Source organism: Lipomyces arxii (genome assembly GCF_038497795.1).
Source record: "Lipomyces arxii strain Phaff 12-163 unplaced genomic scaffold V1512scaffold_21, whole genome shotgun sequence".
In the NCBI taxonomy this organism is placed as follows: Eukaryota; Fungi; Ascomycota; class Lipomycetes; order Lipomycetales; family Lipomycetaceae; genus Lipomyces; species Lipomyces arxii.
In genome coordinates this window covers 91045-117295 of record NW_027117720.1, presented here as the reverse complement: position 1 = coordinate 117295, position 26251 = coordinate 91045, and the positions used below count along the sequence as shown (strand labels likewise).

Below are 26251 nucleotides of genomic sequence, written 5' to 3'. Positions count from 1 at the left end.
GCCGCACTAAAATTTCATTCCAGGGCCATCTCAGTTCAGTCTAATAAAATTACTTGTATTTGTCTAATTCTCTCCAATTCGGTCATCTATACCATCGAAGTCTACGTTATGGTTATTATCTTAAAACTCCTCATCCTCCAACTGGTCTAAATCAAGCAATCCTTGACATTTGGGCAATTCAGCTCGTGCTTTTGCTTCAGCTTCCGGTGTCCACAGACCACAATCTTTCAACGCGTCGGCAGGCGGAATGGTCTTCCTACCCATTTTAAATACGTACTTTGTGACTGAAATGGCACATGTCTTTGGGATACCAACCATTTCAAACTTGCTGACCACAAACAGCCACTTGTCATCCCACGCAACAATCTTACTCTTGATAGTGTATGCCGCGAACGGCTTGATTTCGCGTCGAAACACGGTCGCAACTGCTCCTAATGGGAGGTAGATCCATTTTCCAGTCTTCTTCTTGGTGTCAAGGAATGTTTTCTTAAACACGTCCACCATTAAATCGGTTCGCGCAATGTCGAGGTCAGAGAAATACGTCGAATTGGATTTGTGTCCGTTCAAATCGCACTCCATGAAAGACGATCTACTCTTCCATACTCTGGTCCGGAACACGTTTTCTTCTATCGCCTTTGGATTCTTATTAACGTAGAAGAAATAAAACAATGACTTGTAGAATCTATAATGCCTATATTCAATTGTCAGTCCATAGTTTCCCAACAAAATAGGAACATACCATGCAGTTGGAATATTTTTATAGTTAACCAACCAGAATACAGCTGACAATACTGAGAATATTGTCGAAACAGTCCACATTGCCAAATTGATCAGATTAAGGATGGTAAGAGCACTTCAAAGATCATCCAAAAGATACAAAGCTGGTCTACGTTAGGGATGGTCTTGTCTGTCAGCCAATTGGGGGAACCTCGGCTTAAGAATATGCTTATATGCATACAAATTGTGCATATACACAGGAGTATGTCTTATACCTTAATACGTTTAAAGTCGCTGAATACGAGGGTTTTGTGTACTTTTACAGCTCCTCTAAGTATATTTTAGCCCATTTTACAAATTATATTGCAGATAACATATAAAACTCTATCGTACTTTATAAATTACCGTGTCGTATTCACAATCATATCAATCTCTCTCATCGACAGCGGGGACATTCGTTCAAACGACGCGTCAGCCAAGTTCCGAACTGGTTCCATCCAAACCTCTGCTTTCTCGTCTTGCTCTTGCTCTCGCACTCGTCTCGACGGCACGATCTCGTGTGCAACCTTTAACTCTTTCCGACCAGTCATGTCGGGTTTTAAGATCAATGATTCAAGACTGTCGGACCGGTTATGTGTGACGCTGTGTGACGCGCTTTGGGACGCGTTCTCTTCACCGTCGTGACTGATCCGGCTCATCTCGAACTCCATTGCTCGAATGTAATCGTCTTGGTCCGCTAATGCAACTCGTAACCTCTCAATCACGTCTTTAGATTCTCGTAACTCTTGTTCCAAACTACCGATCTTTGCACGTAGCTCCCGTTCGACATCAGCCCCGCTCGATTCCAGTTTTAGTTTCACTTTTTTGTTGATATCATCAGCGGTAACAGCCCGTCGCCTCTTTATGCCTTTCTCTCGCTGCAAATTGCTCGTCCCGTTTTCACCCACGGCTTCAAAGGACGTATCTAAAGTAGCAATCCTACTTAAACTCTTTGCACGCGTCTGACCACTACGTCGAGTGGATTGTGTATTCGTAATCCGACCCCTTTGATTAGGATTCTGTTGCTCTGCTTCAAAATCGTGAAACTCTTGTATCGTCTTGTTCCATGCCTGCTTTAAATTACGCGTGATTTTGGTAAACATGGTGGACACGCGACTGGATTGATTGTAGAAAGAGTGAACGCGTCTTAATTGATTACTGTGCCACTAAATGGCTGGGGCATGTAGTTAGCCACGCCTCTTTCTACAGCACAATGAACTCGATATTACAAGCAATTTACGGTCATGTCGTCCCATAATCAGTATTTATCACTGCTACAGTCGGAACTAGTCAAGCCTATCTTCACGTCTATTTCAATCCACGAGGAGAACAATGCAATCCTTTCGAACTTCTCTATCAAAAGTGTGATTGTTGCGAGCTGCAACTGGTTCTATAAAATCGTCTTGCTTATATCAATGCCTCTTCTATTTAGTCGTCCAACTCTCTGCCCTTGCGTAACTTGAGATCCAATCAAATTAGAGATCTTTTCTAAAGCAACTTGCACACAATTGCAGTCAAATGTTTCCGGTCTGACCCTTACCCTGATACTCCATATCGCCGGTGCCTTTCTCCCAACCCCACCATCTCTCCTTAGCTACACACTATGCTGCCTTCAAACCCTTCAAACTAGCCATACAACGACTAAACCAAAACAACAGATTACTTTCAAACAAATTACTGAACTTCTACTTTATTTTGCGCGTTAAAGTTTGAGCTTGTTCAATCTCCCGACCTCGTTCGCACAAACTTTTGCCGCGCTCAAGACCCTACATCGCGGTGTCTTCAGTTGTCTCTGGACTTCTGTATTCCGCAACAAGCCGAATAGTTTAAAGAGCAGCAGTGATGACAGAATCTAGGATAGGAAACTACCGGGATCTGAAAACGATGTGTTTAAAGACTAGGCCGACTTACAATCGGTGCACTCTGGCCGACCCCAGCCCTCTTAAGACCAAACAGATAGAATGAGGTCTTGGATGGCACCAAATTATAAGCCAGTTATTGTGTCGAGGATTTAATTCTGTATATCGATACAATTGAATTATTTTCTGAAGCTGCAGATGATATGAATATCACTGCCACTACTGCTACAACTACTATCAATGCCAAAACACAAACGCCAATGCAAATGTCGATGTCAATATCAAAAGCGATGCCAGTGCCAACTTTGTATAATTACCGATGCAACTGATAGTATCAATATCAATACCAGTACCAAGAGCAATACCGTCACTATTATTGAGAAGTCCAAAACGATGGCAATACTATTACGAATACGAATACCAATAATATTTCTGTTGAATTACTTGCCAAATTTTCTGTCAAATTGCTTGTTGAATGTTCTGTTGATTCACCTGCTGATTCGGCATGCTACTGCTACTACTTGCGAAACTAAACTGTGTTAGACTACTTCTGATATTTCTGACTGCAGCTGCGCTGCCATGTTTGATTACATGGTCTCATTCTGTGAGGTGCCTTTGTGCGACCTAGCTTTTAATGACGAGTTTGACTAGTTTTTTGAAGGGCCGCCCCTGTTCCAAAGCATGGCATCTCTGTCTCTAAATCAGACTACTCAACTTTTTTCATTAGTGCTAATGATGACGAAAATACTGAATATGACGAAAAATTTGGCATTGTGCCAGACCCTGTATGTCTGGTTCCTACTGGCACTCTGGCACTGCAATACAAAACAAAGAATCAAATATGGGGGGGAGCAGAAGAAGTTTAGAAGAACATCATTCGTGCAGGGTACGAGTACTATGTTGGCGAAATTGTTAAAGCTGTTCCTGTGCATATAGACGCTTTATACATCGCCGGAAACGTCAGTACTATGCAAGCCGATGCTAATTACAATTGCGACAACGAGAAAATAGGTGGCGTATTGAGTGTTGGCAATTATAAGGTTGGAACCTTAGCGTAATCTTTACCGTAATTTTTACAGTATCAAAAATGTTTTAGCTTTTTAACAAAATTTTTTTGTAGATATCTCGACTGAATGTCACGGTTATCGTGATTGAGACGCTTGTGCTGCCAGCCGCACTTTGCGTACGCACGTAAGCACGTACGCAATAAATTTCTTAGACCTGTACCGTAGCGTTGAATACTTTCTTCATTTCCATCCAATAACCATTAGCAATTAATAAAAAGCAAATCTTCTACTTTGCATAAAATCTCTTGATATGGGAACTATATTTGAGAATGATGGCCCATTGCAAGAGAAGATAGCGTACTTGGCTTGCGTACATGCTTTTGCTGCAGCCTACTCACCTCTCTGGTACCTGTCACTAAATAGCTAGCCATGTTTAGTTTTAACCAAAATAAGTACATACATAAAAAGCTGCACCGGTATCATTAATTCCAATATACGAAGTAAACGAAACCCGCACACTTGCCGTATATACTGAATTCATTCACGTACGGTGTCTTTAATCCAGCTGTATTTCTGTTCCGTAGAGACGGCACTCAAAGAAACACTGAACTAAAATCTGCTTAACTGTAAATATACAAATGCTTATTCTTCTTGATTATAAATGTACAAATGCTTATATTACTATTCCTTCCAAGAAATACATCTACATAATATACACGAACCGCCTTTTGCACCCTTGGGGTCAGTACTTCGGTGCACTATGATGTCCATTCGCTACAGAACTCCCAGAATATGCAGCCGGCACAGCCGCATCCTCGAGCTGCAAGTCGGGCATCCATAACTCCGACATGCCTGAAAAATCGTCCAACATCAGTACTTGGTCGAGAAAACTGGTAGGGTTGGGCAGGTCCGAAAACATGTCGAGAAACTGGGTCTCCAGCGACGGCGTCGATGTGCGCACGGTTGGAGTTGATGCTGAAGTCGCGATGGTTGGTACTAATCCTGAGGCTAAGGACGGGACTATTGGGTCGGGATTACCGCTCAAGTTTGAGAAAGTGGAGTCAACAGCCCCATTGAGACTCAATTCCGCACCGCCGAGGTCCCGCTTCCCATCCGCTACTGTCGGCTGCGAAAACGTAGAGGCCAGGTTAAATTCGGGCAAAATTGCAGACGCCGCTTCCTCGGCCTGTCTGTCAACCAAATCCTCCTCCAACTTGCGAAACAAGGCGCGCGTTGTCCCGCTCATAGCCTCAGCGACCCACCACGTCTTGGACAGACTGTCCAAAACTCTACAGCTCTCCTGCCAGCCTTTTGTAGCTTCAGGAGACGGAAATAGGCGAAGATAGACCGTGAGTGTGAGCGACACCGCGTATGGCACAGCAGGAAACGATGGAAGTGATTGGGTTTTGACAATATGCAGGATCTGTGATGCAGATTTCAATAAAATCGAAACACTTTCCTCTGGAGACTCCGGGGCGCGCTTGTGTGCTAGTATACAAGCCACATGACGCAATAAATGTAAAAAACTAGCAAACGGCGAGTGCACTTCGTCCCGCCCGTAACTCACTTCGACGTTAACCTCGGGCGGCAAAGTCGAACCTGATGGTCTATACATAGCAATGACGTTGTCCAAGATCTGGCAGACTTCAAACCATTTACCTAGCCAACCTTCTTCGTTCAGCGCCAACAGCGACACACCGACATCGTCTAATCTGGATATGACCGGTCGGGCTGACACGCAGGTTGAGACTCTGTCCAAACACCAGAGACACCACCATAGCCTTCGAATATGTGACTGTTCCGGTTGAGACCGCCGTTCGTCGTGAAGACCGAGATAATGTGCGTAGTGAAACGCCAGTTCCAGATCGGCACTCGATCGTTCAAGTCCGTCTACTCCTTCCGAGTGAAGTGACAGTAATGCAAGTACCCTTATGACCGTCAATTTGTCACCTTCAATCTCTGCATGCATAAGTGCTCGGATTTTGGTGGCCGTGATTGATGCGAAATGACGAGGAGTTTGCAGCCGTATAAATCTCTTTGCAGCCGGCTGCCGACAGGCCGCAAGCAAGACAGCGTGTAGTAATAACGTCGGGCACTTGTTTCTCGCGTGCAGAAGCAGAAACTCCGATTTGTCAAAGATTGGTAGGATAGGGTGGATGTATTTGAAGTAAACATTGATTAACCCATCTCTATCTGACTTTGCCGGTAAATCAAACGCATGTATTGAGTCTAGATATGCTAGCAGCTGTTTATTTGGCGGATCATTTTTTTCCGTCACCCAGACTCCTATTCTTCCTGGATTATTATCGACATTACGAAGCGTGAGCAAAACAGACACCGGGTCCACTTCAGTTGCAAACCCATTGATCAGTCTTTCATCTGATCCTGACGCACCCAGTACGCTTGCGACAGCCTTGATTTGCTCATTGCTGTCCGGCGACGTGGAGGAGTTTGCGGATCTGGCCGCGGCGGCAGTCGAGACCGCGTCTAGAGTTGCTGCCGTGGATGACGCGACTGGCGCGACTGCTGCTGCGGCCGTTGCCGCTACAGAAGCAGATGTCAGTGTTCTTGTGTTTACGGGTTCCTTTGTCTCTGGCTTGACTTCGGCCACGATCGTTGCTGATTTGGAAGTAGGTGAGCTTAAGACTTTTTCAGTAGCAATTTTCATCACACGGCCAGCAATTGTTCTTGAGTTTTCAATGTCGTCTACCGGTATTGTTCCACTTGATTCTGTAATCTCCTCGATGCTTTTGGGTACGAGGCTATGAACATGTCAGAGTGGGCAAATTTGTGTTCACAATGAAAGCGTACCTGCAAGCAATATTCTCCTTCATACAAGGCGCACACCGTTCATGGTTTTCTACTGGAGGTTCACATCTTTTCTGTAATATTATCAGCACTTTGCCACTTTTATATCATGCACTTTTTACTAACCCGTCGCCGTTTGCATTGCTCACAGGCTTTATGAGCTCGTTTCCGTTTCCGGTAACCCTCATTGTTCGCAGGAAAGACAAACATTGAGTCAAGAAGCCGAGCTGTTCCAGAATGAAGCGACTTAACGAATGTTTTCAGAGGCTAGACTAGGTCATGATTTAACCTTGAGGTCGAACGAGTGAAGAATTGGACAAAGAGTGAGTGAACAAACCCCACTAGAAAGTATGAATTAAGTTTAGTGCTAAAGTATGAATGACACTAATGATTTGCCTATTACGTAAAATATTGTTTAAAAAGTGCTTGTATAATAATTATTGTGTATCTAAGTATTGAATGTATTAGTATTCAATTAAAAGATTTATTTACCATGTTTAATTGGCACATTTAGTACTAATAGTCTCCATATCACCAAATGACAGGTCAACATCGTGAGAACAAAGGCGCCACAGGGTCTCTACCAGCGAAGCAGTGTATGAATTGTAAGCGATTTCTACGTCCATCTTAACTCCGCTTAGATATTAGTAGCAAACAGATGTTGAATCACCGTTGTGTGCTTGTATTATCTTCAATATAGCACATGACAATACACAGAATATACAGCAATTAATTACATTGCACTCTACATTGAACAGAATATGTCTATTGTATTCGCATATCTCAGTAGTATACATACTTTTATACCATAAATATTGTATGTATATATACTATAGTACAAAACTAGCTGAACTTGGTGGGGCGGGAGCGAAGGTGGGGAGAAGTGACAGTGCTTAATGGGTCTCGTGTCCCTTTATCAGAAACAAAGTTCACAATCTAAACTTTGCTATTGGCTGGTCATGGCACATATGCCTGTATTGTAATGCAGATACGCATTAACTATGCCGCGTGTAGCAGTTAAGCATTTTCATGACTCAGTCACTATCAGTGGCTCCATTAGACTACGATACTTCATCCGCCTCGAGAATTATACTTCCTTTCTTTTCTCAACGTCAATTGAGATTCTAAAATGACAACAAAGACCTCATGTTTCACCTGGAAAACTCTCAATCCGTCGACGTATAGAGTCGTGCAGAATGACATCTTGAAAGAACTGCCTTTCATATATGTCAAGGTCTATCCTACATTGTTATTGCTTGTAGACACTGGATGCGGTCCCAACCACTGCATGGATCCGACCGTCGAGGAAAAGAGTATCAGAAGCTACATTGAGACAAACCTCGAAGCCGAGGGCAGACTCACGTATGTTGACCCAGAGACGAACGAGACAAAGAACAAGCACTGGCTTGTCTTCATCACTCACACTCACTACGATCATATTGGTGGTCTGTTCGAGTTTGCCGATGATTCGTCTGTCTTCATCTCTGGTAATGATAGGGACTACATCTTGAAGGATTTGGGCTGCAATTCGCTCTGCTGTGCGTTCAATATCCCCACGCCAAAGTTCACCGTAGCTCACTGGCTTCAGCAAAATGAGAAGCTGACATTCAACGGGGTTGATCTTCATTTAGAATCATTGCTCACACCTGGACATACTCCTGACGAGATTGCATTGTACGATTCCGAGGAACATGTCATCTATGCCGGTGACTCTCTGTATGAAGTGCTCCCGATCTACATTATCGAGACCTCAAACATGATCGAGTACATTGGCAGCATGGAAACGCTGCTCAAGTTTGTGCGGGAAAAGAACGAGGCGACTGGAAAACGGCTGATTACCTACTCAGGCCACATTACCGACAATGTCGACACCGAGAATCTGATTGTTGAGACCATTGCCTGTTTTTGGGACACGCTGAAGGGCAAGGCCGTGCTTGACAAGACAATGGTCATGCGTGAGAAGAACTTGCTTATTTACATGAGCGAGAACAGAAACGTTGGGTTCATGTGCATTGACACCAAGCTCGAAGAGGCGAAGAAGCACTTTGGTTTCGAATGGCCTCTGCCTACGTCTGCGTAGACCGCGCCACTATATATTCCCATGTAAATACATAAAATTAATACTGTCTGAAAATTTGTCGAGGTGTGTATTGTACAGACAAAAGCTATATATACATGAAAAGTCTATCCAAATGAATAATTGCACCAATATAAGAACTCCATGATTCCTAATAATGACTTGTTTTATACCGATTCCCAATGAAATAAATAATCCCACTCCACACTTCTTCTCATGATCGTTTACTTGCTCTCGTCGTTGATCAATGTCTTCCAGGTATCATCCTTGAAAGTATGGTTATGAGTCTTGGGCACACCACCCTTGTCCTCAAGCATGGTCAAACCAGCAGAACCAACAATGAGCAAAAGCGTGAATCCCTGAGCGTACATACGCGCCTGCACAACCTTCTGAGCTGTAGTCATGTACTTGTCTCTTGACACAGCAAAACCAGCTGCACCGAGTGACGCAATCCAAGCAGTCAAGAACGCCTTGAATCTGTTCTCATTCAACCAATTGACTGCTCTGTCGGTGACTGTCTCTGGTAATTGAGGAACAGTTTTCGCAGCGACATGATCGTCATCAATGTTGTTTATACGGTTCATAATACGACGTTCGTATTTCAACGAGTAAACTTCAGTCGTAGTCATAAATCCAAATAAGAAAGTCCCCAGCATCATGAATGTTCTTGCACTGACATTCTTTGCGGCGACTTTCGCGTGATTGCGAACTATGTAATGATTTATTCCAACACCGACTGAGAGAGTAGCCAGACCGGCAGGTACTGAACGCTTCAATACGTAAGGCCAATGGCCTTCTTGTCCTTCAATTGTTCTGTTCATTTTTTAATGCTCAGAGGTCTCTTCAGGGGAATCTTGATGATAGTTTAACTCGGGATCTGACGAGGTAGTTATAGACGTCAAAGCATTTAATGGTCTTTAATCAATCTTGCAGTTATGGCTTTAAGTGCACTATATATTGATTTTTACACAGGGTGTCGGCGGTTTACGGAAAACCCTGCGCCACTTTATGACGTTGATTGGCCACATTACACAATAAAAATCAGGCGACTTTTTGTAAGGCAAATTTAGTACAGAAATAGTGGCCGCATTTAGTCAATTTGACTCAGGCGTTGTTTGTGTGAACTTGTGCTATGTAATTTGTATAATGTTTTTATTATTAGTAGTATAGTAGTAGTACAAGTGATGTAATTGATCTTATGCTATATATTAAATTTATGCTGTATGTGGCGGTGCGAATAGGCAATGTGCTCAGTCTTAACCTTTAAGGTTTGTAGAGCATGTACCCTAACCCCACAACATCTATGCCTTTAAAAACTTCTCGCACACAAACTTCTTAATATGCAGATCAAGACCCCCACTTGAGGATTCCGAGATGTCTCTAATAAATTGTTCGAAAATTAGTTACCAATCGTAGTACTGTTCATTTCGGTAATCAACAGCACGCTTGTCAAATTCCACCAATTTTGCAGCTTTAAGTCCTTCTGCTTGGTGAGCCGATGCTAGTGCTGATATCAACGCTCTTGCTGCGTTTTACTTCTTTTTGTATTATGCGGTGAGGCCTTCTTAGTGCCATACATGCTGTTGTGATAATTGACTTCATGTGGCCGGTATGTCTCTACATTCATTCATGTGTTCGTAAATCATGTATTTCAAGACAGTGCCTACTCAATACTACATCGTCGATTGGGTAATAGTAGCGCTAATTGCAACTGACTATATTGTATAGTACATAATGTAGGGATCACAGTAGTGCTAATAGACTACCAAAATAAAGTCTGCCAGCTGAACTTTAGACCTCAAATCTTCAATCTTCCGAATTTGTATAATCCAACTGGTACTTAAATTAAACCAGCGGAGAAAGTTGTCATCGGGAATTCATCGCACATATCAACTTGTGAAGGGCAAGCTACACTATACTAAAATAGCAGAGTAGTTCGATTTCCAAACATCATAAACGCCTCGTAACAATATCTATGTACAAATGCGCTTCTTAAACAAGCGCGTATCCTTTGTTAATTGTGGTCTCTAAACCACGCAGCCATGGCTTCAACTCGCTCTTTCCAGCAAGCAGAATCACCCGGCCACGTCTACCCATTCGACCAGTTCGCCCAGCACGGTGGATGAGGTCGATTGACGAGTACGGAACGTCAAATAGAATGATGGTTCGCACAGACTGCATGTCAATACCCCGGGAAAAGATGTCGGTCGTGACCAAGATCCGAAGAGTCTTGACACTACCAGTCACCAAATCGACCGCATCTTTAATCTGCGGTGAAGCGTGGATGAACTCGTTCATGATTTTAGTCCGTTCCGCAATTGAATTGTCTCTGGTTAATCCTGTAGCCGGAATCTGCTGTCGATTAAGATAGTCAACAATTTCGGTCACGCTTTCGCGATGATTCAAAAACACTACAATGCGTTTGACTTTTCCGGGCTCGGTATCACTTCGTTCCAAATTGTATAACGTCTCCGCAAGCGCTTTCCGCTTATCATTGAAAAATGGCTTGATTGAAGTATCAACTGTCGAGAACGTAACTTGCGGTGGAATTTGATGCAGATGAGGCGTCACAATCCGCTCCAAGTCTGGATACTTGTTCAGCAACGTGCGGTTGAACGACTTCGGTATAGTAGCAGAGCAAAACACCAAAGTCTCTAAATGTGTAGGCGTATCCAGAATCTCTATCATCTCTTTATGAAACGACCGGTCCATCAAGCTGTCAGCTTCGTCGACAACAATCTTTCTGCAATGTTGCAGCAAGTTGTAGTCTGTTCTGTGCATGAGCTTAAGTAGCGGTACAGGCGTCGTGACTAAAATGTCTATAGACTTGTGGCGCAGATTGCTGGCTACTTTAAACGATGTCTCTTGAGACAGTCCAGCAGATGCAAGCTTCACGTCGTGGCTCATGTCCTTGACGATCGTCAGTACCTGCCGGACCAACTCCGCTGTAGGCACGACGATGACAGACCGAATGTACGGCTTCCCTAGTAGTCCCCACAAGGCAGGTGCGTCTTGCATTTCTTCTTCCTTTAGCATACTCATCAGTGGAAGCAAATACGCTAATGTCTTTCCAGATCCCGTCTCAGCAGCAATCAAGTACGTTTTAGTCTTGACCTTCATGGCCGGCAGATTCTTTCGGTACTGTCTCCGCCGGTAGTATTCCTCATCCGTCTCTGCGTCTTCTTGTTCTTTCGTCGCCAATCCTCTTTCAGCTAACCGGACAGTAGGCGGTTTCAGCCGCATCATATTCAGGATCGTGAGTGCCTGAATTGGAGTCGGCGCTTTAGTGTCAAGCCTCTGCAATGTCCTAGCATACAACGCGTTCCTGACCGTCGGCAGCAATCGCAACGCTTCAAACGAGTTCAAGCGCGCAATCGTAGCTGTAAGCGGTAGTCGGTCCTTATAATCAATTGAGGTCAGCACCTGGAATTCACCTGCATTGGGCGGTCCTTGAAGCAGCGGCGTAGTTTCCTGTCGTTCACGAAACAGCTTAATATTACGGTTATGCTGCTGGAAATCCTGCGGACTCATTCGTGACCGCTTCGCTTCTGATGGCGCAATGACTTTCTTCGCCAACACCATTCTTGCTGGTTTCCTGCTCTGTCGCACATTATACGCCGTATCCCTGCCCCTGTCTCGGTCCCTGCGCGCATCATAAAACGAACTTTTTCGTTTACCCCGGAATGAACCAGGCCTGCTGCTCCTCGAGGCTGATCTGTCTCGAGACTGCTGGCCTCTTCTCGGTCCAGGTTGTCCGGCGTAGGACCGAGTAATTTGTAACGGCAATAAACAAAATACAAACCGCTGCCATTGTGGTTTTGACAGTGCATTTGTGCAAACATTGAGCCCAAAAACCCTTGACATTGCTTTTGCTCAAGTCATCGTGAAGTTCAATAAAAATTTCAGGCACTAATAAATTTAGATTACCCGGAGTAGTATAATGGGGATACTATCACCCATTTAAATTTCACGAATTGTCGTGTTATCGATACCACTTTAATAGGACAATTTCTAGGGGTCGCGCTCGAGAAGAACAGACCCCAGATAACAAGACTACAATTCAAGGAATCAAAGCAAAATGCCAAAGAAGTCCTCCGCGTCGCTGCAAGAACTTCTTGATAAGCTCACTGTTCACGCTCAAAATGACGAGCACACCTACGTACTCGACCTTGCAAACAAAATGTTACGGCAGGATTCGACTGATTTCGAGGCCAAGAAGGCCAAAATAATCGCATTGATTAAACTTGATCGGTACTCTGAAGCGCTTAGTGTGTTTGATGGTGATAGCCTGAGTCCGTCTGAGCTTGCTTTGGAGCGAGCATACTGTTTGTATCGACTGGGAAAGACTGATGATGCAAACGAGTTGATTGATAGTGCTCAAAGAAATGAAGGAGTGACTGAATTTCAAGCAAGAGGATTGTTACATTTAAAGGCTCAGATTGTGCGTGTTTGCTTGATTCACATTAAACGTATTATTGACTACATCAAGGCATATCGGCTGGAGAAATTCGCAGACTCGAAAAAGACATATGATGAACTGGCTCAAGGTCCATATATGGTATGTTTATCGAGCTAGTATTTACAGACAAGCCGTCTTATATAATACAGGTTGACGGCGAAGAACACGACTCAACCGTCAATACGTTTGCGATTCAAGTCCAAGAGAGATGGTGGAATATAAACCCTACGGTCGTTGAACCGACCGATATTGTGTCGCACGAACAGGCATTTAACCTTGCTACGTTACGAATTGGCGAGAAGAAATATAAGGAAGCTTTAGAGTTGTTGGCAAAGGCTAAGTGTGAGTAAATGTGATCAGGTTGTGTGGCACTGCTAATGAGTAAATAGCATTCGCACAAGCTTTGGATGGACTGTCTCAATCTGAGTTGGAAGATGAGCTTAACCCAATTTTAATCCAGGCGGCATATGCTCATATTCTGCTTGGTGAGAAAACAGAGGCTGCTGAAATCCTGAGCGGGTTTGATGTCAAGTCGTAAGCCACTTAATTTTTTCCTATTCCATCACATACTGATCTTTTAGCATTTCGGAACCTTTGATTAAGGATTTGGTCATAAACAACTTGCTCTATCTGGCCAATATTCCGGGGTACGACAGCATTAACCCGCACGTGAGTTTGCGTATACTTGACTCTGTCGTTCAAAACAAGACTTCAAAATCAGCATATATTGAATTCCAGCGCCGACTGTTACAAAAGAACAAGATTGCAATTGAATACCGGGCCGGCAAAGAGTCAGCGGTCAAGGCCGGTATCAAGCGTCATCTCGAGGCTTTCCCTGAAGACCAGTCCGTCAGACTGGTCGAGTTCCGACCAGCTGTGCTAGACCCGTTCGCAGTTGGTGGTAAGTATTCAAGCAAAAACGCGCTGGCAAAAGTGTTGAAGAAGTTTGAGCACGAACCCGCCAACATCGGGCTCGGGTTTGCATGCGTCCAGCTGTTACTCGAAGCTAAGAATGTAGACCATGCGGCCCACATCATTGAGAAAATCCTGGCCAGCGGTGTGCCTGACTATCCCGGCTTGCTGGTCGTCGCATATCAGGTTTATGAATCTCAGGGTCGTCACAAAGACGCAGCCAAGTTATTGGAAAGACTAAAGGCGCAAGATTAAAAGTAATGATTTTGACATGTATAGTTTATGTGAAATAGCATAGTTTTGTAATTCGTAGATAAATTGACGATATATATAATGTACACTTTGAACCTGAATTTGTCAACCCAATCCTGCCAATCCAATGCCTGGTGTTTTATGTAAACAAAGTATCTTCTTCTCTCAAAAACTCTCCAATATCACTCTGCCTGAATGCAACGATTCCAGTCGGATCCAATCTACGAGCATCACCAGTCGATTTAGCAGTGACTCCAAAGCCGAGCGGGATGTCATTCATGGCGAACACAATCACTCCGGTATGTTCAGGAATATCGTCGCTCATCTTGCCGACATGCGCTTTAAGCACGTTGTTACCATACAAATATGACATCTCTCCATTAGGCTTAATCCAGATCTTGAACCTGGCGTACTGAGCAAGAATGTCGAGCGCGGTGACGTGCAGTCTGAACTTGCCTGTCTTTGTGAACTTGCCGAGACAGATCCCAAGTGACATGAGTTCCTGGCGGCCGACTGAAGTCGCAAACCGCATCACATTCTCACTATCAATTAGTACACAACTCTTACTAAAAGCAAACAAGCACGTACCTGGCATAGTACACTCTGTCTTTCTGTAGTCTAAAGCAATGAGGTTCGTCTGGTCTATTGATAAGATGTGAGATATTTCGACCGATATAGTTCGCCAACTTCTCGAACACAGTCTTCGTCTCGTTTTCGGTTAATGGACGCATTTTCTTTATTATGATCTTGAAGTGGGTTGACTTGAGTTATGTTGGGAGGTTTCAAAAAAAATTTCGAGAGAAGGCCGTGCGGCTCAAAAAGTCTTAAAAGCAATAATCGTGGTTCAAATTTGCTGGACAAGTAAACAGGATATTTATGGCTACTACTGAATCTGACACCAAGCGAGTCGAGCAGAGTAATGAACAGCCCGAGTCTTTTACGAAGACTGTTAAACGCGGTCATGAAGAGTCCAAAAAGGTGAGAAGGTGAATTCAGTCTTAATTATGGTTTTGAAGATTTTAACCCTCGTCACAGGGACCATTACGCCAAACGCCCGAAGCATGAATATCAGAACAAACGACCGGCTCGGACGGAGAAACGTGAAGATGCTCAAAGCGAAGGCGAGAAGGAAGAACGACGACCGAAGAAGAAGGTCGCCTGTATGATTGGATACTGTGGGACTGGGTATCATGGAATGCAGATGTATGTGCTTATAATGAGATGGTTTGAAATGAGCTCATGACTTACAGTAATCCACCGCAAAAGACGATTGAGGGTGATATATTCAGTGCGTTTATTCAAGCAGGAGCAATTTCAAAAGATAACTCGAATGATCCTAAGAAGGTAAGCTATGCTCAAATTTCACATATTTGTACTAGAAAAATTGCAGTCCGCTTTCATGAGAGCAGCTCGAACAGATAAAGGCGTACACGCAGCTGGTAACGTCATTTCTCTCAAGCTCATTGTTGAAGACGAAAACATTGTCGAGAAAATCAACTCGTTCCTTCCTCCTACAATCAGACTCTGGGGCTACTCCCGCACGACCAAAGGGTTTGAATGCAGAAAACATTGCGACTCGCGCATATACGAGTACCTAATTCCAAGCTATTCTTTTCTTCCTCCAAAACCTCAGTCCGCCTTAGCACTGCGCATCGCGGAAATGGCAGCGACCTTCCCAGACGTCACCAGAGACGATCCAGAAGGCGCCGAGTTCTGGGATAGAGTTATGAATCGAATCAAAGATGCGGGAATCGATGGGTTTGCCATGTCCGAATCGTATGCAAAAGCACTTGAAGAACAGTCTACATCCAAGAAACCGCTCGATGACGACAATTCGCTGCGCGACGTTTTGAACGTGTCCGAAGACGAATTTGCAAAACTCAAGAAGATTAGAACAATTGAAAACGCCGCCAGGCGCGCATACCGGATCTCAGCTGACCGACTCGACTTGATTCGTCAGATGCTGAAAAAATACGAGGGACCGCACAATTTTCACAACTTTACTATTGGCAAAGACTTTAACGACCCTAGTGCCAGACGGTACATGATTTCGCTGAACGCAAGCGACCCGAAAATCATCGAGGGCACGGAATGGATTTCAATCAAGATCCACGGACAGTCCTTCATGCTGCATCAGATCCGCAAGATGATCGGCATGGTGGCCCAAGTTGTCCGCTGTGGTGCGCCAATTGAACGTATCAAGGAGGCATTCTATCGCGAAAAAATCAATATTCCCAAAGCGCCTGCACTGGGATTGCTGCTTGAACGGCCGGTGTATGACAAGTTTAACGAGCGGTTGCAGTCTTTTGGTCGCGAGAACGTTTCGTTTGACAAGTTTAACGACCAGATGGAAGATTTTAAAATGAAGTACATTTATGACAAGATCTACGCTGAAGAGGCAAAAGAAAACACATTCTATGCCTTCTTCGGATTCATCGACAACTTTAGAGGAGATCTGGCTGCGTTCGACTACCTGACCGCCAAAGGAATGCCGGACGAAGACGCGCCTAAACAACCTTTGGACGCCGTTCTTGCAGAAATGGAAAAAGAAGATCGCGAAGAATTAGAAGGCGACAACGAAGGATAGACTTGATGGTCACAAAATATACGCTCATTATATCACTCGCATTTAACCTATACATGCAAAACTCAATATACTCTGTCATACTTTTATCTTTCACATTTTATGAAACCTTCTGTAACCTTTTATGACGATAGTCTATGCGTGTCGTTGTTGATCGTCGCGCTGCTACTGCTGCTACTACTGTCGCTCACTGTCAATTGTGCGTCATTGTCAATCAAGCTCTGCGCGTCCGCGTCCGCACTGCTATCCGCAATCTCCCACAATTGCCGGCCGTAGTAAAGATTATGGAAAAACAGCTTCCCCTCGCCATAGTAAATCCACTGCATGAAAATAGTCATATCGAACCCTACCGTGCCAGCCGATCCAATCAAGTATGGCAGCTCTTCCCACAGAAACATTTCTCGTTCTCCGCCAGACGAAGGATCTAATGTCGCGGCGCTGGACAGGATTGAGAGCGTGTAAAACGTGTTGCCCAAGAATGCGGCAATGAACAGCAGAACAGACAGTCCGGACGTGCTCTGTCGCACGAAGTTCTTGTAAATCTGGGGCATCCGCGAAGTTAAGTACATTGTCGTACACGCCCATGCAAACACGCGGCCGACAAACTCGCGGTCATTCAGCTTGAACCACCGACGCAGACCGGTGAATTTGCCAGCCATCGCAAGGAAGTCATCGTCGCTACCTTCACCGCTAATCAATACAGCACCAGGTAAAGTGGCCACAGAAAACCCAGAGTAACTTGGTGGTGTGACCATTGCGCTAGCGATTGCTACGATGGCAGACAGGGAAAGCATGATGTTTGCCCGGCGCCGGTTCAAGCTGCGGATCGTCTCGGACGAGTTTGTCGACATTGGGGACCCCGGCGAGACTGGCGCCGACGGTGACAACAAAACGTAGTATGTCTGTGCTTTGATGTGTGAATAATAAACGTACTGTGCGCACAGGATGATGTCAATAATCAAATAGTATGTAGCGAGGAATGTTTGAAACGGCAACTACCTTCATAAGCAAACTGCACTGGTTCAACAACTAAAATATCACACACCTGATCAGTAAGTAGACAACCTATCAAATTGGTAGCGTCGCCTAAGAACCAGTTGAACAGAAACAGCCAACTCAGACCATCAACAGATTGATTTCTATAATTCGCAATAACTTGTGGAAGTTGTGCCCATAACCATGAAAACAACGACATGTACCCTTTTCAACATCAGACTGAAATTTCAACCTCTACCATATCATTCAGACTCACCAAACAACTGTGACCACTCTCCCATTCTTCCATACATGCATGACCCGGACGTCGTTGCTATCCACTTCACAACTTCAAGTCCGATCTCGTTCTGTACCGGACAGCCATGAAATGTGTCCGTGTCCCCAATCGACATTATCCAATTCTATGCCCAGAAAAACTAATACGCTAAAGTTGAAGCGATGTAGAGTAACTCAACCCAACTTTGTCACGAAACTTATACCCTTCAAATAAATGCAGAAAAACAATTGCAAGAATATGTCCAAATTACACCTCTAAGACAGAGATCTAAACTTTCTCTAATATTATTGTGCCTTCTTTATTGTGTTGCTTAATGGTCTTTGCTTTGTCTATAAATTGAGAGCCAGGAACCTGCAAACGCATTGACATTATAGTTACCCGGTCTCCGACTGATCTACGTCCGGTTTGCCATCAAAAAACCCATACGTTTAAACTCAAATTAAAACTCAATTCATGGCCCAGAATCGAGCGGGTTTAAAACTGCTTTGCTTTAATCTCAGAGAGCGTCTTACGAGAGGGATTGCGCTGCTGATGTCAACGGCTTCAGCTGAAGGTAAAAGATTGTATAATATATAACACCGATGTACGCATCGGCTTCTTTCGTCTGGTAATATATCGAGTCGTCCGCTTGCATAGACCATCGATAATTTGCTGATTCGAATAACAATGTCTTGCTTGCTGATCTACAGCTGGGACTAGTGATTCCAAGCAATATATTCAATAGCTTTACATTGTCCCATACGTAGTAACAGCAGTATACAGCAACAGATGTAAATGTAACAAGCCGCTATATATCTGTTTCGCTAATATTCTGAGGTAGCTTCACTCATAGCAGATATTCACAAAGTCAGGCACGGTTCGACCGTTACTACAGTAATATATAGCAGTATGGCGGTTATGCACAATACGCGAACCAGAAATCTTCGTACGATATACAGCGCCGTGAATAATAAGAACCCAGAAACAGTCTTCACGTGACATATACGTACGTACCGGCCGTTGAATGAGTATTTCATGAATTGAATTTGGTTTAGACTGATCCAACCTCAATTCTTATTCGCATTTTTAATTGTAGAAGTCGCAAACGCGGCTTGGTAAATCGTAAGAGCTATTAGCGTAGCTCATGCCATGCAATATACGCTATATCAATCAGTTGATCTTCAGGTCGATATAACGAAACGAAATTGCTGCTTTACAAAGGAGTTCTGCATAAAAGCGCTTCATGATTGCCGTTTACTATAACGCATTTGCTCATCTGTACACTTTTCCGCGGTTCCCTAATGGAACACCTTCAAATCTGACTTTCACGCTGCTCCAAGCATATGCAACCAGTCATGGTAGGTAGTTCTCGATAGGTACTCTGCAAAAGAAAAAAGTATAAATTGTCCGTCAACGGCCCAGATAGAGTGCATGTACAGTATTGTGCACAGGTGGTAGTGTTCATTGAAACTACGTTACCAAAATTAAATGTTGAGATTCTGAATCATAAGCAAATATAATTAGCCTCGGCTTATTTAATTGCCATTCTAGATAAGACAACAACCTGTCAGTAATTCGCGTAAGCTCTGACATAATAATGCAATTACGCCTTGAAGGTTCTTGGCTGGCTGAACTGGAGCTATGAGGCAGCCTCTTGGTGATAGTGCATATATATCAGATTAAGGTTTGTCTTCCATCAATCTCAAGGCTACCCAGATATTTCACTTCTTTTTCCGGTTTCCATATTTTCTTATACAGATTCGATTTACTTATAATGATACGTATTTCTGTTATGAATACATAATTATCAAAAAAAAAAAAAAAATCCCCACTTACATTATACACTCTTTATTCGGCAAACTTGACCGAGACCTTGCCAAAATTCTTTCCTGTCAACAGGCCAATGAAGGCCTCAGGGGTCTCCTCGATGCCGTCATACACATCGTCCTTGAATGTCATCTTCTTTGAAGCCAGCAAATCAGATACTTTTTCGTAGAAAGTCTTTGCTAAATTTGGGTCGTTCTGCAACTGGTCCAAAATGACAAATCCCTGAATTTTAAGTCGCTTGGCAACAACGCTCATAAGATTCTTGACTCCGTACGCCTTCTCTGGGGTAAGACTGTACTGCGAGATCATACCGCAGGCAATAATACGGCCGTACGTGTTGGCGTGAGCCAAAACCGCGTCCAACATCTCACCGCCGACGTTCTCAAAATAAATGTCAATACCCTCGGGCATGTACTTCGACATTGCTTCATTCAAAGGCTCTTTCTTATAGTTCCAGGCTTCATCAAATCCAAGCTCTTCCTTCAAAAACTTGACCTTGTCGTCAGACCCAGCACTTCCGACGACACGCAGTCCCTCAGCCTTAGCAAGCTGACCAACAGTCATGCCGACTGCACCAGCAGCAGCGGAAATGTAAATGGTCTCGCCTTTCTTTGGCTGTCCAATCTCATAGAAGGAGTAAAACGCAGTCAAGCCAGGCATTCCGAGGATACCAATGAAGTATGTTAACGGGAAATTGTGCACGTTGTCAATCTTCTGGTAGTACGGAAGAGCAGTCTTCGACACGGCAGCGTATTCTGAGAATGGAACGATCGGACTTCTGATTAGATCGCCCTTCTTGTATGCTTCGACACCAGAATCGACGACTCGGCAAACACCGAAGTTGGAGAGTGTCTCTCCGATGTTATAGGCAGGAGTGTACGACTTGATAGAAGGATCACGCATCTTTCCTCTGAGATACGGATCAAGCGAAACATAGAGCACTTGAACCAGCAGTCCGCCTTCAGGTGCAGCGAATTCAACAGCTGTCTTTTCAACGACAATAGTTTCTGTTGTAGGCTTTCATTTCGATTAGCATTGTCGAATCACAACCAATCATCAAATTGTACCTGACCAGTAGGAATAGCCTTGAAAATTACAGCTTTGCTTTCAATAGTAGACATTGTAAACGTTTTGTAAAACTGCAGTGAATCAAAAACTACGGTAATTGACTACAGTAGGAGGATGTTTACAGGTTATTATAGTCGGTGAGAGCATTTCTGGGAAGAATGACGTCAAACGTTGTGAACCTCGGCGCAGAAAGAGTCTATAATATCGAAATATCAAAAACGTGCTTGTTTCGAGTCTTAAACTGTTAGATGGTTTGACATTTATGGTGAGTTCGGTGCCCAAAGTAAAGTTATGCAATTTACAAGCATCGGAATTTCACGGAGACTAAATTTCTATTTGAAAGAATTTAAAAGAACAAAATGAAGTGAAAAATAAAGTAAAGTATGAATAAGCGTAAATTACGTTAAAACACAGTAACGACATGGAAGGCGTTGAATTTGCATTTGCATTGTGACTTTAATATATTCAATCAGGTCTGTAAAATGGAATTAGGCTTTTTGTCAAATCCCCTTCTGACCGCTTTCCTATTGTTCATCATCAAAATACATTTGCTAATAATAATATTAATATGTTATCGAAATCTGCGGATTTTAAAAGAGTCTCACTGCAGCATTAAAACTCTAATTTGATCCAGCATTTGCAAATGTGTCTGTGATAAAAATTCAATCTGTTCGGATAAAACCTTATCCGTTATATGGTTAAACTAGCCATCTGTCTTCTGGTTGAACGTTGTGCAAATTATGTAGATCGTTATGCTTGACCATAATCTCTTATGCCTATCTGGCAGTAAAATCTTGTCATTTTGTAATTCTCTGTTGTATTACCAAGGAAGACAGTTTGTAAAAATTAAGGCACAAGTACATCGCTTTGAGTGCATATAGCCGTCTGATGGTCAATGCTTATGTCTGTCTACAAGACGGCCGGATCGATGCATATTGTTGTTCCATGGATAGCTCCCACCTTCCTATATCTCAAACTTAAGTGCTGTCTGAAGGCTGATGCGTACAGCACTCCTGAATGACGCCCCTAATATTTACGTACGGCTGTCAACACACAAGATATCCCGATATCCCGATACCCCGGCAAAATTCGCAACCCATTTTTGTCTAATTTACCCAATAATCATGCTTAAAACACGTGGCTGATATTTTGTTACATGGTATCGATTAAGCCATACAGTCACGCGGTGCACATCATAGAGAGTGTACCACTACTAGCTTATGCACAGCCCTTTTACGGCAACTATAGAGACTCGACGCAGTTAGTGCCATTAAGTGGACAGTTGATGTCCAAATTTTTGTGTATACACGATAAAACTCAGTCCAATTGTATTTAAAACATTAGAATCAAAGACTTTGTGCATCTTAACTATGCATTAATCAATGAATAATCTAAAACAATAGCTTGTCTTATTAAGCCATTGTCATATTTCTTTCACAGTATGATCCGTTATTAGCGACAACCAACTCGAACCCATTCCTGTGTGGCCGGCCACATAAACCCTACCATTACAATTTTTAGTAGTGAGTAGTAGTTAGGTGCCCTAGGTGCTTAGGCTGTTCTTGGACAGAATAGTACTCGCTTAATCTGTCAAAACCATTTAAAGTTTACAACCGTCCTTCACAACTCCGGTCCAGTCGCTTTCAACTTCAAAAAAGGCCTCTGGAGCCTGAACACAAATTTAGGACCTCAACGGGAAATGCAAAACACACAAACTCATGCGGATGTGATTAAATCAAATCTCTTTTACGCTTTCGTACCAGAACATGAAGATGGAAAGAATTGCACACGACGTGTCGGCAACTTTAGTTGCCGACACCTGTCTAAACGAAAAAGCATTGGTTCCACTTGCAGCCTACGCTGAACACAGCCTTAATCCAAAATCTGATTGCGGTTGAAAACACATTTTCGTCACACAGTGAGCACCTATCAGCAACCGAGGCACAAAGCTTTGACTCTATTCTTCTTGTAATCCACGCCATTTGCAGTAAATGACAATGCAGACTTTAAGCGACTCTTTTGACGGCAAGAGCATAAAAATGGTCCGGCTACCACCGCTGTAAAACGATGGCTGGTCCAAGTTTCTAGTCGGCTAGTCGTTTCTCGCGCGAACAAATCAGGCTTTGCTCTTCGAAAACTCTAAAACGTATACAGTTAGATTAAAAAACAAATCTCTTTTGGCAAATTTTTAGCTTTCGCTTAATAAAGATCTGTAAAAACGGGTGCGGCTCACATGAAACAACGCGCTTCACTTTTCGGTTAGCGACCCGTACAGTAAGAAAAATGGTACCACTTCAGGGCGCTGTCAAGTCGAAATGCGGTGCAAAGTTTTGAGTCTAGATATACTCAGATGGATCCGGAATGTCTGTGTGACGTCGCGTTTTAAAAGTTTAAATGTGTGAATAGCCCTGATTGCTACCCTCGCCAGACCGTTCACAGAACTTCCGTGCCAGCCTTATTGTTAAATGAAATATCAAACCTAGGTAGTATACCCGTTATCAAAATGTTAACTCCGTTGAAAATCAAATCTGGATTAACTGTCGTAGGAATTTTCGCGAAATATGTCTACGCAAATGTAGCATTCAGACAATCGTATACGCTATAATACAACAAAATAATTCACGTATTAACAGAACTCCTTATAATCCAAAAAAAAAAAACCCACATCTTCCTCATTTATTCTGAGCGCCAATCCTCCTATTATAATTATTCTTCGTAGCCTTCGTCGTCCAAGTACTGTCTGTGAGCAATGCTAATCTCTCGCGGGTGGCCTAGCATCTGTATTTGAGCATGGTGTTGCTGCTGCAGGTCATTGTGCTGTTGTTGTTGTTGTTGTTGTTGTTGTTGTTGTTGTATGTCTGCCGTCAAATCGCTATGCGCATAAATTGTTTGCTGGTGTTGGGGGAACGAATGCTGTTGCAACTCCAAAATGCTCTGTCGCTCAGCTGCACTCACGTATTGTTCCTGAAACGCACCGACAACAATTGGAACAAATTGCTGTTGCTGTTCAGGCCTAATCTCAACAGGAAACAACGCTTCATTGGTCGCACTGCTTGATGTCGAGGGTACTGCAGGTGCGGAAGGTAGGTGCTGCACAACCAGCGGTCTCTGAATCGTGAGTCCAGCATCATCGTAATGGTGCCTTGCTTGCGTAGCCGACTGATCGATCACGTAATTATAACCTACATGCGACATTGGATTTTGTGTGTATAACGATTGTCGAGGAACCGATGCCGGGGACAACGTCGGCGATATCTGAATGAAAGATGCCGAAGCCTGGCCATGACTTGCCGCAAGTGGAGCAAACTGTGAATATGCACCAAGTGTCCGAAACTTAATATCTGACGAAACTGAACTTATGCTATGTGACGATAGCGTTGGAGGGTGTGAATAACTTGCTGGCCGGTATGGAATGTCTGTAGGTTCAGTTTCGGGTGGACTCCTCATTTGCGGTATAGTCTGTGGTATAGCTTCATTTACTTGCGGCAAAACATTGTCCAGTTGTGGTTTGACTAATGACGCAGGCATCGCACAATCCAAACTTTCAGTCTGGTGTATGCCGTTCTTTCGATCTTGGTGTTCGTCTTGGAAACTATAAGGTTTCGCAAGGTTTTTTGTTTGCCGGCTGCGGATTCTAGCTTCTCGTCTGACTCGTACTCGTCCGCCTTGACTCGCAATTTCGCGAGTCAAGGCGCTTGAGACGTCCAGGCCAGGGAATTTTTTGGGACTGTATACTGTCAACACGTCTGACAAGGCTTGTGCGCGCCAAACTGCTCCGACACCTTCACAAATCTCATAAACAGAAAACATTAACCTGTAAGTTCCCTCTTGTCTCACAGATAAATCATGAAACAAAAAGTATGCTCTGCCGGGAGGCGGATTTTTCATGATACTTAGTGATGTTATTGTTGTGCCCGCCAGGTTACTTATCTGCGGCGGGGTATCCGGAGTAAGCTCACCTGAACCCGTTGTAGAGATTGGATAAGCCCAGTGTAAAGTTGCTTGTGCGATGAACGAGTTTTGACAACAAGTTGCACTATAAATTGGGTTAGCACAAGATCCCAAAGCAACGAGACCAAATACGAACACATTAACACCGTCTCGAAATACTGACAGACTGACGACGGGTGGTGGATCGACAGGTCTGCGAGTATCTGATCGTGATCCCCATCCCGACGCCCGTGCTTGTATTGGATTCTGGACAACTGAGAGTTTGAAGGTGCATAGCTGCCGCGACGCAATTTGCGGATCAGGTGTACGATGTTGCATGGAGTGTAATGTTTAATTACTCAAATTGAGTATTGAATGGCAAAGTAGAAACAGCTGTTTTGAATTTGAGCACGAATCAGGCGCCGGATCATTCTGTCGTGGAGAATGCGATCATAGATTAAACCTGTTTTCATCACTGTTGGAATTGTTAATTGTGCCGACAGATCTGAGCGGATTTGGGGTATTCAATAGCCAATCTCCATTTCTAATTAATGAGGAATTCAGTATTTATATAAGAGGGACAAAAGTATCAGTTCTGATTGTTGTTGTGGTGAAGAGTCAAGTGCTGCAAATCAGAGGGAAGGATCCGTGATAAGTAAAAAGGGAAGGTAAGGTCAGTAAAGTTAGAAATATATCAAAGGTTTCAAGTTAAAATATATTAACAGTTGGTACACTACACATATACGGTACTATTCAACTAGAAACAGAGTTTTGTACTACAGAGGAGAGGGGAGCGGTACCTTAATATATTTTAATTTTGACTTCGAAACTAAAATAGAATAAAACGCCAATAACCGGCGGAAAAGCCGAACTGGTTCAAACGAGATTGAAGGCTACAACTTAAAATTGGCTTCGAGCGCTCCTTTTTTAAAGGCGTCAGTGGATTGGGCCATTAAAGGTGTGAAACCGGTTACTTCACTTAAATCGCTTATCCGCACGTGTACTACTTTAGTACATTTATGTTTTAGTCTTGAAAGCTTAGTATTGAACGTTAATCTTAAATTGAGGGCTTTTAAGCACAAATTAGAAACTTTATAGCAGAGACAAATCGGGGAATAAAAACAGTGCACAGGCCAAGCTACTTGTTGACGGCGTACTTCTTTCTTGTATTAAATAGTAGAGTAGCGGGCACCGGGCCGCTAAAAGTACTTGTACTAAACTACTTTTGAGTCAGTTGTTGAACTTGGGATGAAGTGGAATGTGTACACTCTTTCATAGATCCATTACTATTTTGCCACTTATTAGTTAGTATCTCTATAACTCTTTGAATTAAACAAAAATGACCTTATTTTTAACGAAAATGCTTTAGTGGCAAATATGAGACAACTACCTACTACTTCAGAGAATGCCAATATTCAAGGGCATATCTTATACACACTTTAGAACCCTTTTAAGCAACA

At 43.4% G+C, this 26251-nt stretch overlaps 12 protein-coding genes across 12 annotated transcripts; 3 read left to right on the top strand and 9 right to left on the bottom strand.

Moving 5' to 3' along the window:
• V1512DRAFT_229362 (uncharacterized protein) lies at positions 1-951 on the bottom strand. The gene is made up of 2 exons (XM_066913918.1): positions 740-951; positions 1-691 (listed from the first exon to the last, which is right to left on the bottom strand). Exons 1-2 carry the CDS (start codon positions 817-819, stop codon positions 121-123), a joined length of 651 nt encoding a protein of 216 aa, XP_066769802.1. The 5' UTR covers positions 820-951; the 3' UTR covers positions 1-120.
• Positions 952-1056: 105 nt separating this feature from the next.
• On the bottom strand, positions 1057-2255 carry V1512DRAFT_266931 (uncharacterized protein). Its single transcript, XM_066917182.1, has one exon. It carries the CDS (start codon positions 1857-1859, stop codon positions 1119-1121), a length of 741 nt encoding a protein of 246 aa, XP_066769801.1. The 5' UTR covers positions 1860-2255; the 3' UTR covers positions 1057-1118.
• A 2002-nt stretch (positions 2256-4257) lies between these two features.
• Positions 4258-6752, bottom strand: V1512DRAFT_242732 (uncharacterized protein). Its single transcript, XM_066914296.1, has 3 exons — positions 6557-6752; positions 6434-6504; positions 4258-6384 (listed from the first exon to the last, which is right to left on the bottom strand). Exons 1-3 carry the CDS (start codon positions 6638-6640, stop codon positions 4365-4367), a joined length of 2175 nt encoding a protein of 724 aa, XP_066769800.1. The 5' UTR covers positions 6641-6752; the 3' UTR covers positions 4258-4364.
• Positions 6753-7457: 705 nt separating this feature from the next.
• On the top strand, positions 7458-8652 carry V1512DRAFT_266928 (beta-lactamase-like protein). Its single transcript, XM_066917181.1, has one exon. It carries the CDS (start codon positions 7560-7562, stop codon positions 8508-8510), a length of 951 nt encoding a protein of 316 aa, XP_066769799.1. The 5' UTR covers positions 7458-7559; the 3' UTR covers positions 8511-8652.
• V1512DRAFT_266927 (uncharacterized protein) lies at positions 8542-9419 on the bottom strand. Its single transcript, XM_066917180.1, has one exon. The coding sequence runs from the start codon at positions 9326-9328 to the stop codon at positions 8732-8734; it is 597 nt and encodes a 198-aa protein (XP_066769798.1). The 5' UTR covers positions 9329-9419; the 3' UTR covers positions 8542-8731.
• Positions 9420-10092: 673 nt separating this feature from the next.
• On the bottom strand, positions 10093-12389 carry V1512DRAFT_266926 (P-loop containing nucleoside triphosphate hydrolase protein). The gene has a single exon (XM_066917179.1). The coding sequence runs from the start codon at positions 12369-12371 to the stop codon at positions 10500-10502; it is 1872 nt and encodes a 623-aa protein (XP_066769797.1). The 5' UTR covers positions 12372-12389; the 3' UTR covers positions 10093-10499.
• A 171-nt stretch (positions 12390-12560) lies between these two features.
• V1512DRAFT_266925 (uncharacterized protein) lies at positions 12561-14218 on the top strand. Its single transcript, XM_066917178.1, has 5 exons — positions 12561-12948; positions 12997-13065; positions 13116-13308; positions 13356-13500; positions 13548-14218. The coding sequence occupies exons 1-5, from the start codon at positions 12586-12588 to the stop codon at positions 14131-14133; spliced, it is 1356 nt and encodes a 451-aa protein (XP_066769796.1). The 5' UTR covers positions 12561-12585; the 3' UTR covers positions 14134-14218.
• V1512DRAFT_242720 (uncharacterized protein) lies at positions 14075-14908 on the bottom strand. Its single transcript, XM_066914295.1, has 2 exons — positions 14719-14908; positions 14075-14672 (listed from the first exon to the last, which is right to left on the bottom strand). The coding sequence occupies exons 1-2, from the start codon at positions 14859-14861 to the stop codon at positions 14270-14272; spliced, it is 546 nt and encodes a 181-aa protein (XP_066769795.1). The 5' UTR covers positions 14862-14908; the 3' UTR covers positions 14075-14269.
• A 74-nt stretch (positions 14909-14982) lies between these two features.
• Positions 14983-16803, top strand: V1512DRAFT_242716 (pseudouridine synthase). The gene is made up of 4 exons (XM_066914294.1): positions 14983-15116; positions 15166-15333; positions 15381-15474; positions 15521-16803. The coding sequence occupies exons 1-4, from the start codon at positions 15007-15009 to the stop codon at positions 16715-16717; spliced, it is 1569 nt and encodes a 522-aa protein (XP_066769794.1). The 5' UTR covers positions 14983-15006; the 3' UTR covers positions 16718-16803.
• V1512DRAFT_242714 (PQ loop repeat-domain-containing protein) lies at positions 16582-18309 on the bottom strand. The gene is made up of 3 exons (XM_066914293.1): positions 17967-18309; positions 17760-17914; positions 16582-17709 (listed from the first exon to the last, which is right to left on the bottom strand). The coding sequence occupies exons 1-3, from the start codon at positions 18100-18102 to the stop codon at positions 16837-16839; spliced, it is 1164 nt and encodes a 387-aa protein (XP_066769793.1). The 5' UTR covers positions 18103-18309; the 3' UTR covers positions 16582-16836.
• A 1505-nt stretch (positions 18310-19814) lies between these two features.
• On the bottom strand, positions 19815-20914 carry V1512DRAFT_272437 (uncharacterized protein; the record flags this gene model as incomplete). The annotated part of the gene is made up of 2 exons (XM_066917684.1): positions 19815-20810; positions 20861-20914. 2 exons carry the CDS (start codon positions 20912-20914, stop codon positions 19815-19817), a joined length of 1050 nt encoding a protein of 349 aa, XP_066769792.1.
• A 2154-nt stretch (positions 20915-23068) lies between these two features.
• Positions 23069-25467, bottom strand: V1512DRAFT_266904 (velvet factor-domain-containing protein). The gene is made up of 2 exons (XM_066917177.1): positions 24949-25467; positions 23069-24897 (listed from the first exon to the last, which is right to left on the bottom strand). Exons 1-2 carry the CDS (start codon positions 25128-25130, stop codon positions 23568-23570), a joined length of 1512 nt encoding a protein of 503 aa, XP_066769791.1. The 5' UTR covers positions 25131-25467; the 3' UTR covers positions 23069-23567.
• Positions 25468-26251: the final 784 nt, after the last annotated feature.

Excerpts from the sequence above, each read along its gene's own strand:
- V1512DRAFT_266926 (XM_066917179.1), bottom strand. The coding sequence starts at position 12,371 with ATGTCAAGGGTTTTTGGGCTCAATGTTTGCACAAATGCACTGTCAAAA.
- V1512DRAFT_266925 (XM_066917178.1), top strand. The coding sequence starts at position 12,586 with ATGCCAAAGAAGTCCTCCGCGTCGCTGCAAGAACTTCTTGATAAGCTC. Across the intron at positions 13,066-13,115 it reads TGGCTCAAGGTCCATATATG|GTTGACGGCGAAGAACACGA; the intron begins GTATGTTTATCG and ends TATATAATACAG. Across the intron at positions 13,501-13,547 it reads AGCGGGTTTGATGTCAAGTC|CATTTCGGAACCTTTGATTA; the intron begins GTAAGCCACTTA and ends CTGATCTTTTAG.
- V1512DRAFT_266927 (XM_066917180.1), bottom strand. The coding sequence starts at position 9,328 with ATGAACAGAACAATTGAAGGACAAGAAGGCCATTGGCCTTACGTATTG.
- V1512DRAFT_266904 (XM_066917177.1), bottom strand. The coding sequence starts at position 25,130 with ATGCAACATCGTACACCTGATCCGCAAATTGCGTCGCGGCAGCTATGC. Across the intron at positions 24,898-24,948 it reads TTTCGAGACGGTGTTAATGT|TGCAACTTGTTGTCAAAACT; the intron begins GTTCGTATTTGG and ends CCCAATTTATAG.
- V1512DRAFT_229362 (XM_066913918.1), bottom strand. The coding sequence starts at position 819 with ATGTGGACTGTTTCGACAATATTCTCAGTATTGTCAGCTGTATTCTGG. Across the intron at positions 692-739 it reads AAAAATATTCCAACTGCATG|GCATTATAGATTCTACAAGT; the intron begins GTATGTTCCTAT and ends AATTGAATATAG.
- V1512DRAFT_266931 (XM_066917182.1), bottom strand. The coding sequence starts at position 1,859 with ATGTTTACCAAAATCACGCGTAATTTAAAGCAGGCATGGAACAAGACG.
- V1512DRAFT_266928 (XM_066917181.1), top strand. The coding sequence starts at position 7,560 with ATGACAACAAAGACCTCATGTTTCACCTGGAAAACTCTCAATCCGTCG.
- V1512DRAFT_242720 (XM_066914295.1), bottom strand. The coding sequence starts at position 14,861 with ATGCGTCCATTAACCGAAAACGAGACGAAGACTGTGTTCGAGAAGTTG. Across the intron at positions 14,673-14,718 it reads GACAGAGTGTACTATGCCAG|TGAGAATGTGATGCGGTTTG; the intron begins GTACGTGCTTGT and ends ACTAATTGATAG.
- V1512DRAFT_242732 (XM_066914296.1), bottom strand. The coding sequence starts at position 6,640 with ATGTTTGTCTTTCCTGCGAACAATGAGGGTTACCGGAAACGGAAACGA. Across the intron at positions 6,505-6,556 it reads AGCAATGCAAACGGCGACGG|AAAAGATGTGAACCTCCAGT; the intron begins GTTAGTAAAAAG and ends ATAATATTACAG. Across the intron at positions 6,385-6,433 it reads AAGGAGAATATTGCTTGCAG|CCTCGTACCCAAAAGCATCG; the intron begins GTACGCTTTCAT and ends ACATGTTCATAG.
- V1512DRAFT_242714 (XM_066914293.1), bottom strand. The coding sequence starts at position 18,102 with ATGTCGATTGGGGACACGGACACATTTCATGGCTGTCCGGTACAGAAC. Across the intron at positions 17,915-17,966 it reads AGAGTGGTCACAGTTGTTTG|GGTACATGTCGTTGTTTTCA; the intron begins GTGAGTCTGAAT and ends GATGTTGAAAAG. Across the intron at positions 17,710-17,759 it reads GTTGTCTACTTACTGATCAG|TTGCCGTTTCAAACATTCCT; the intron begins GTGTGTGATATT and ends TTATGAAGGTAG.
- V1512DRAFT_242716 (XM_066914294.1), top strand. The coding sequence starts at position 15,007 with ATGGCTACTACTGAATCTGACACCAAGCGAGTCGAGCAGAGTAATGAA. Across the intron at positions 15,117-15,165 it reads GAGTCCAAAAAGGTGAGAAG|GGACCATTACGCCAAACGCC; the intron begins GTGAATTCAGTC and ends CCCTCGTCACAG. Across the intron at positions 15,334-15,380 it reads GGGTATCATGGAATGCAGAT|TAATCCACCGCAAAAGACGA; the intron begins GTATGTGCTTAT and ends CATGACTTACAG.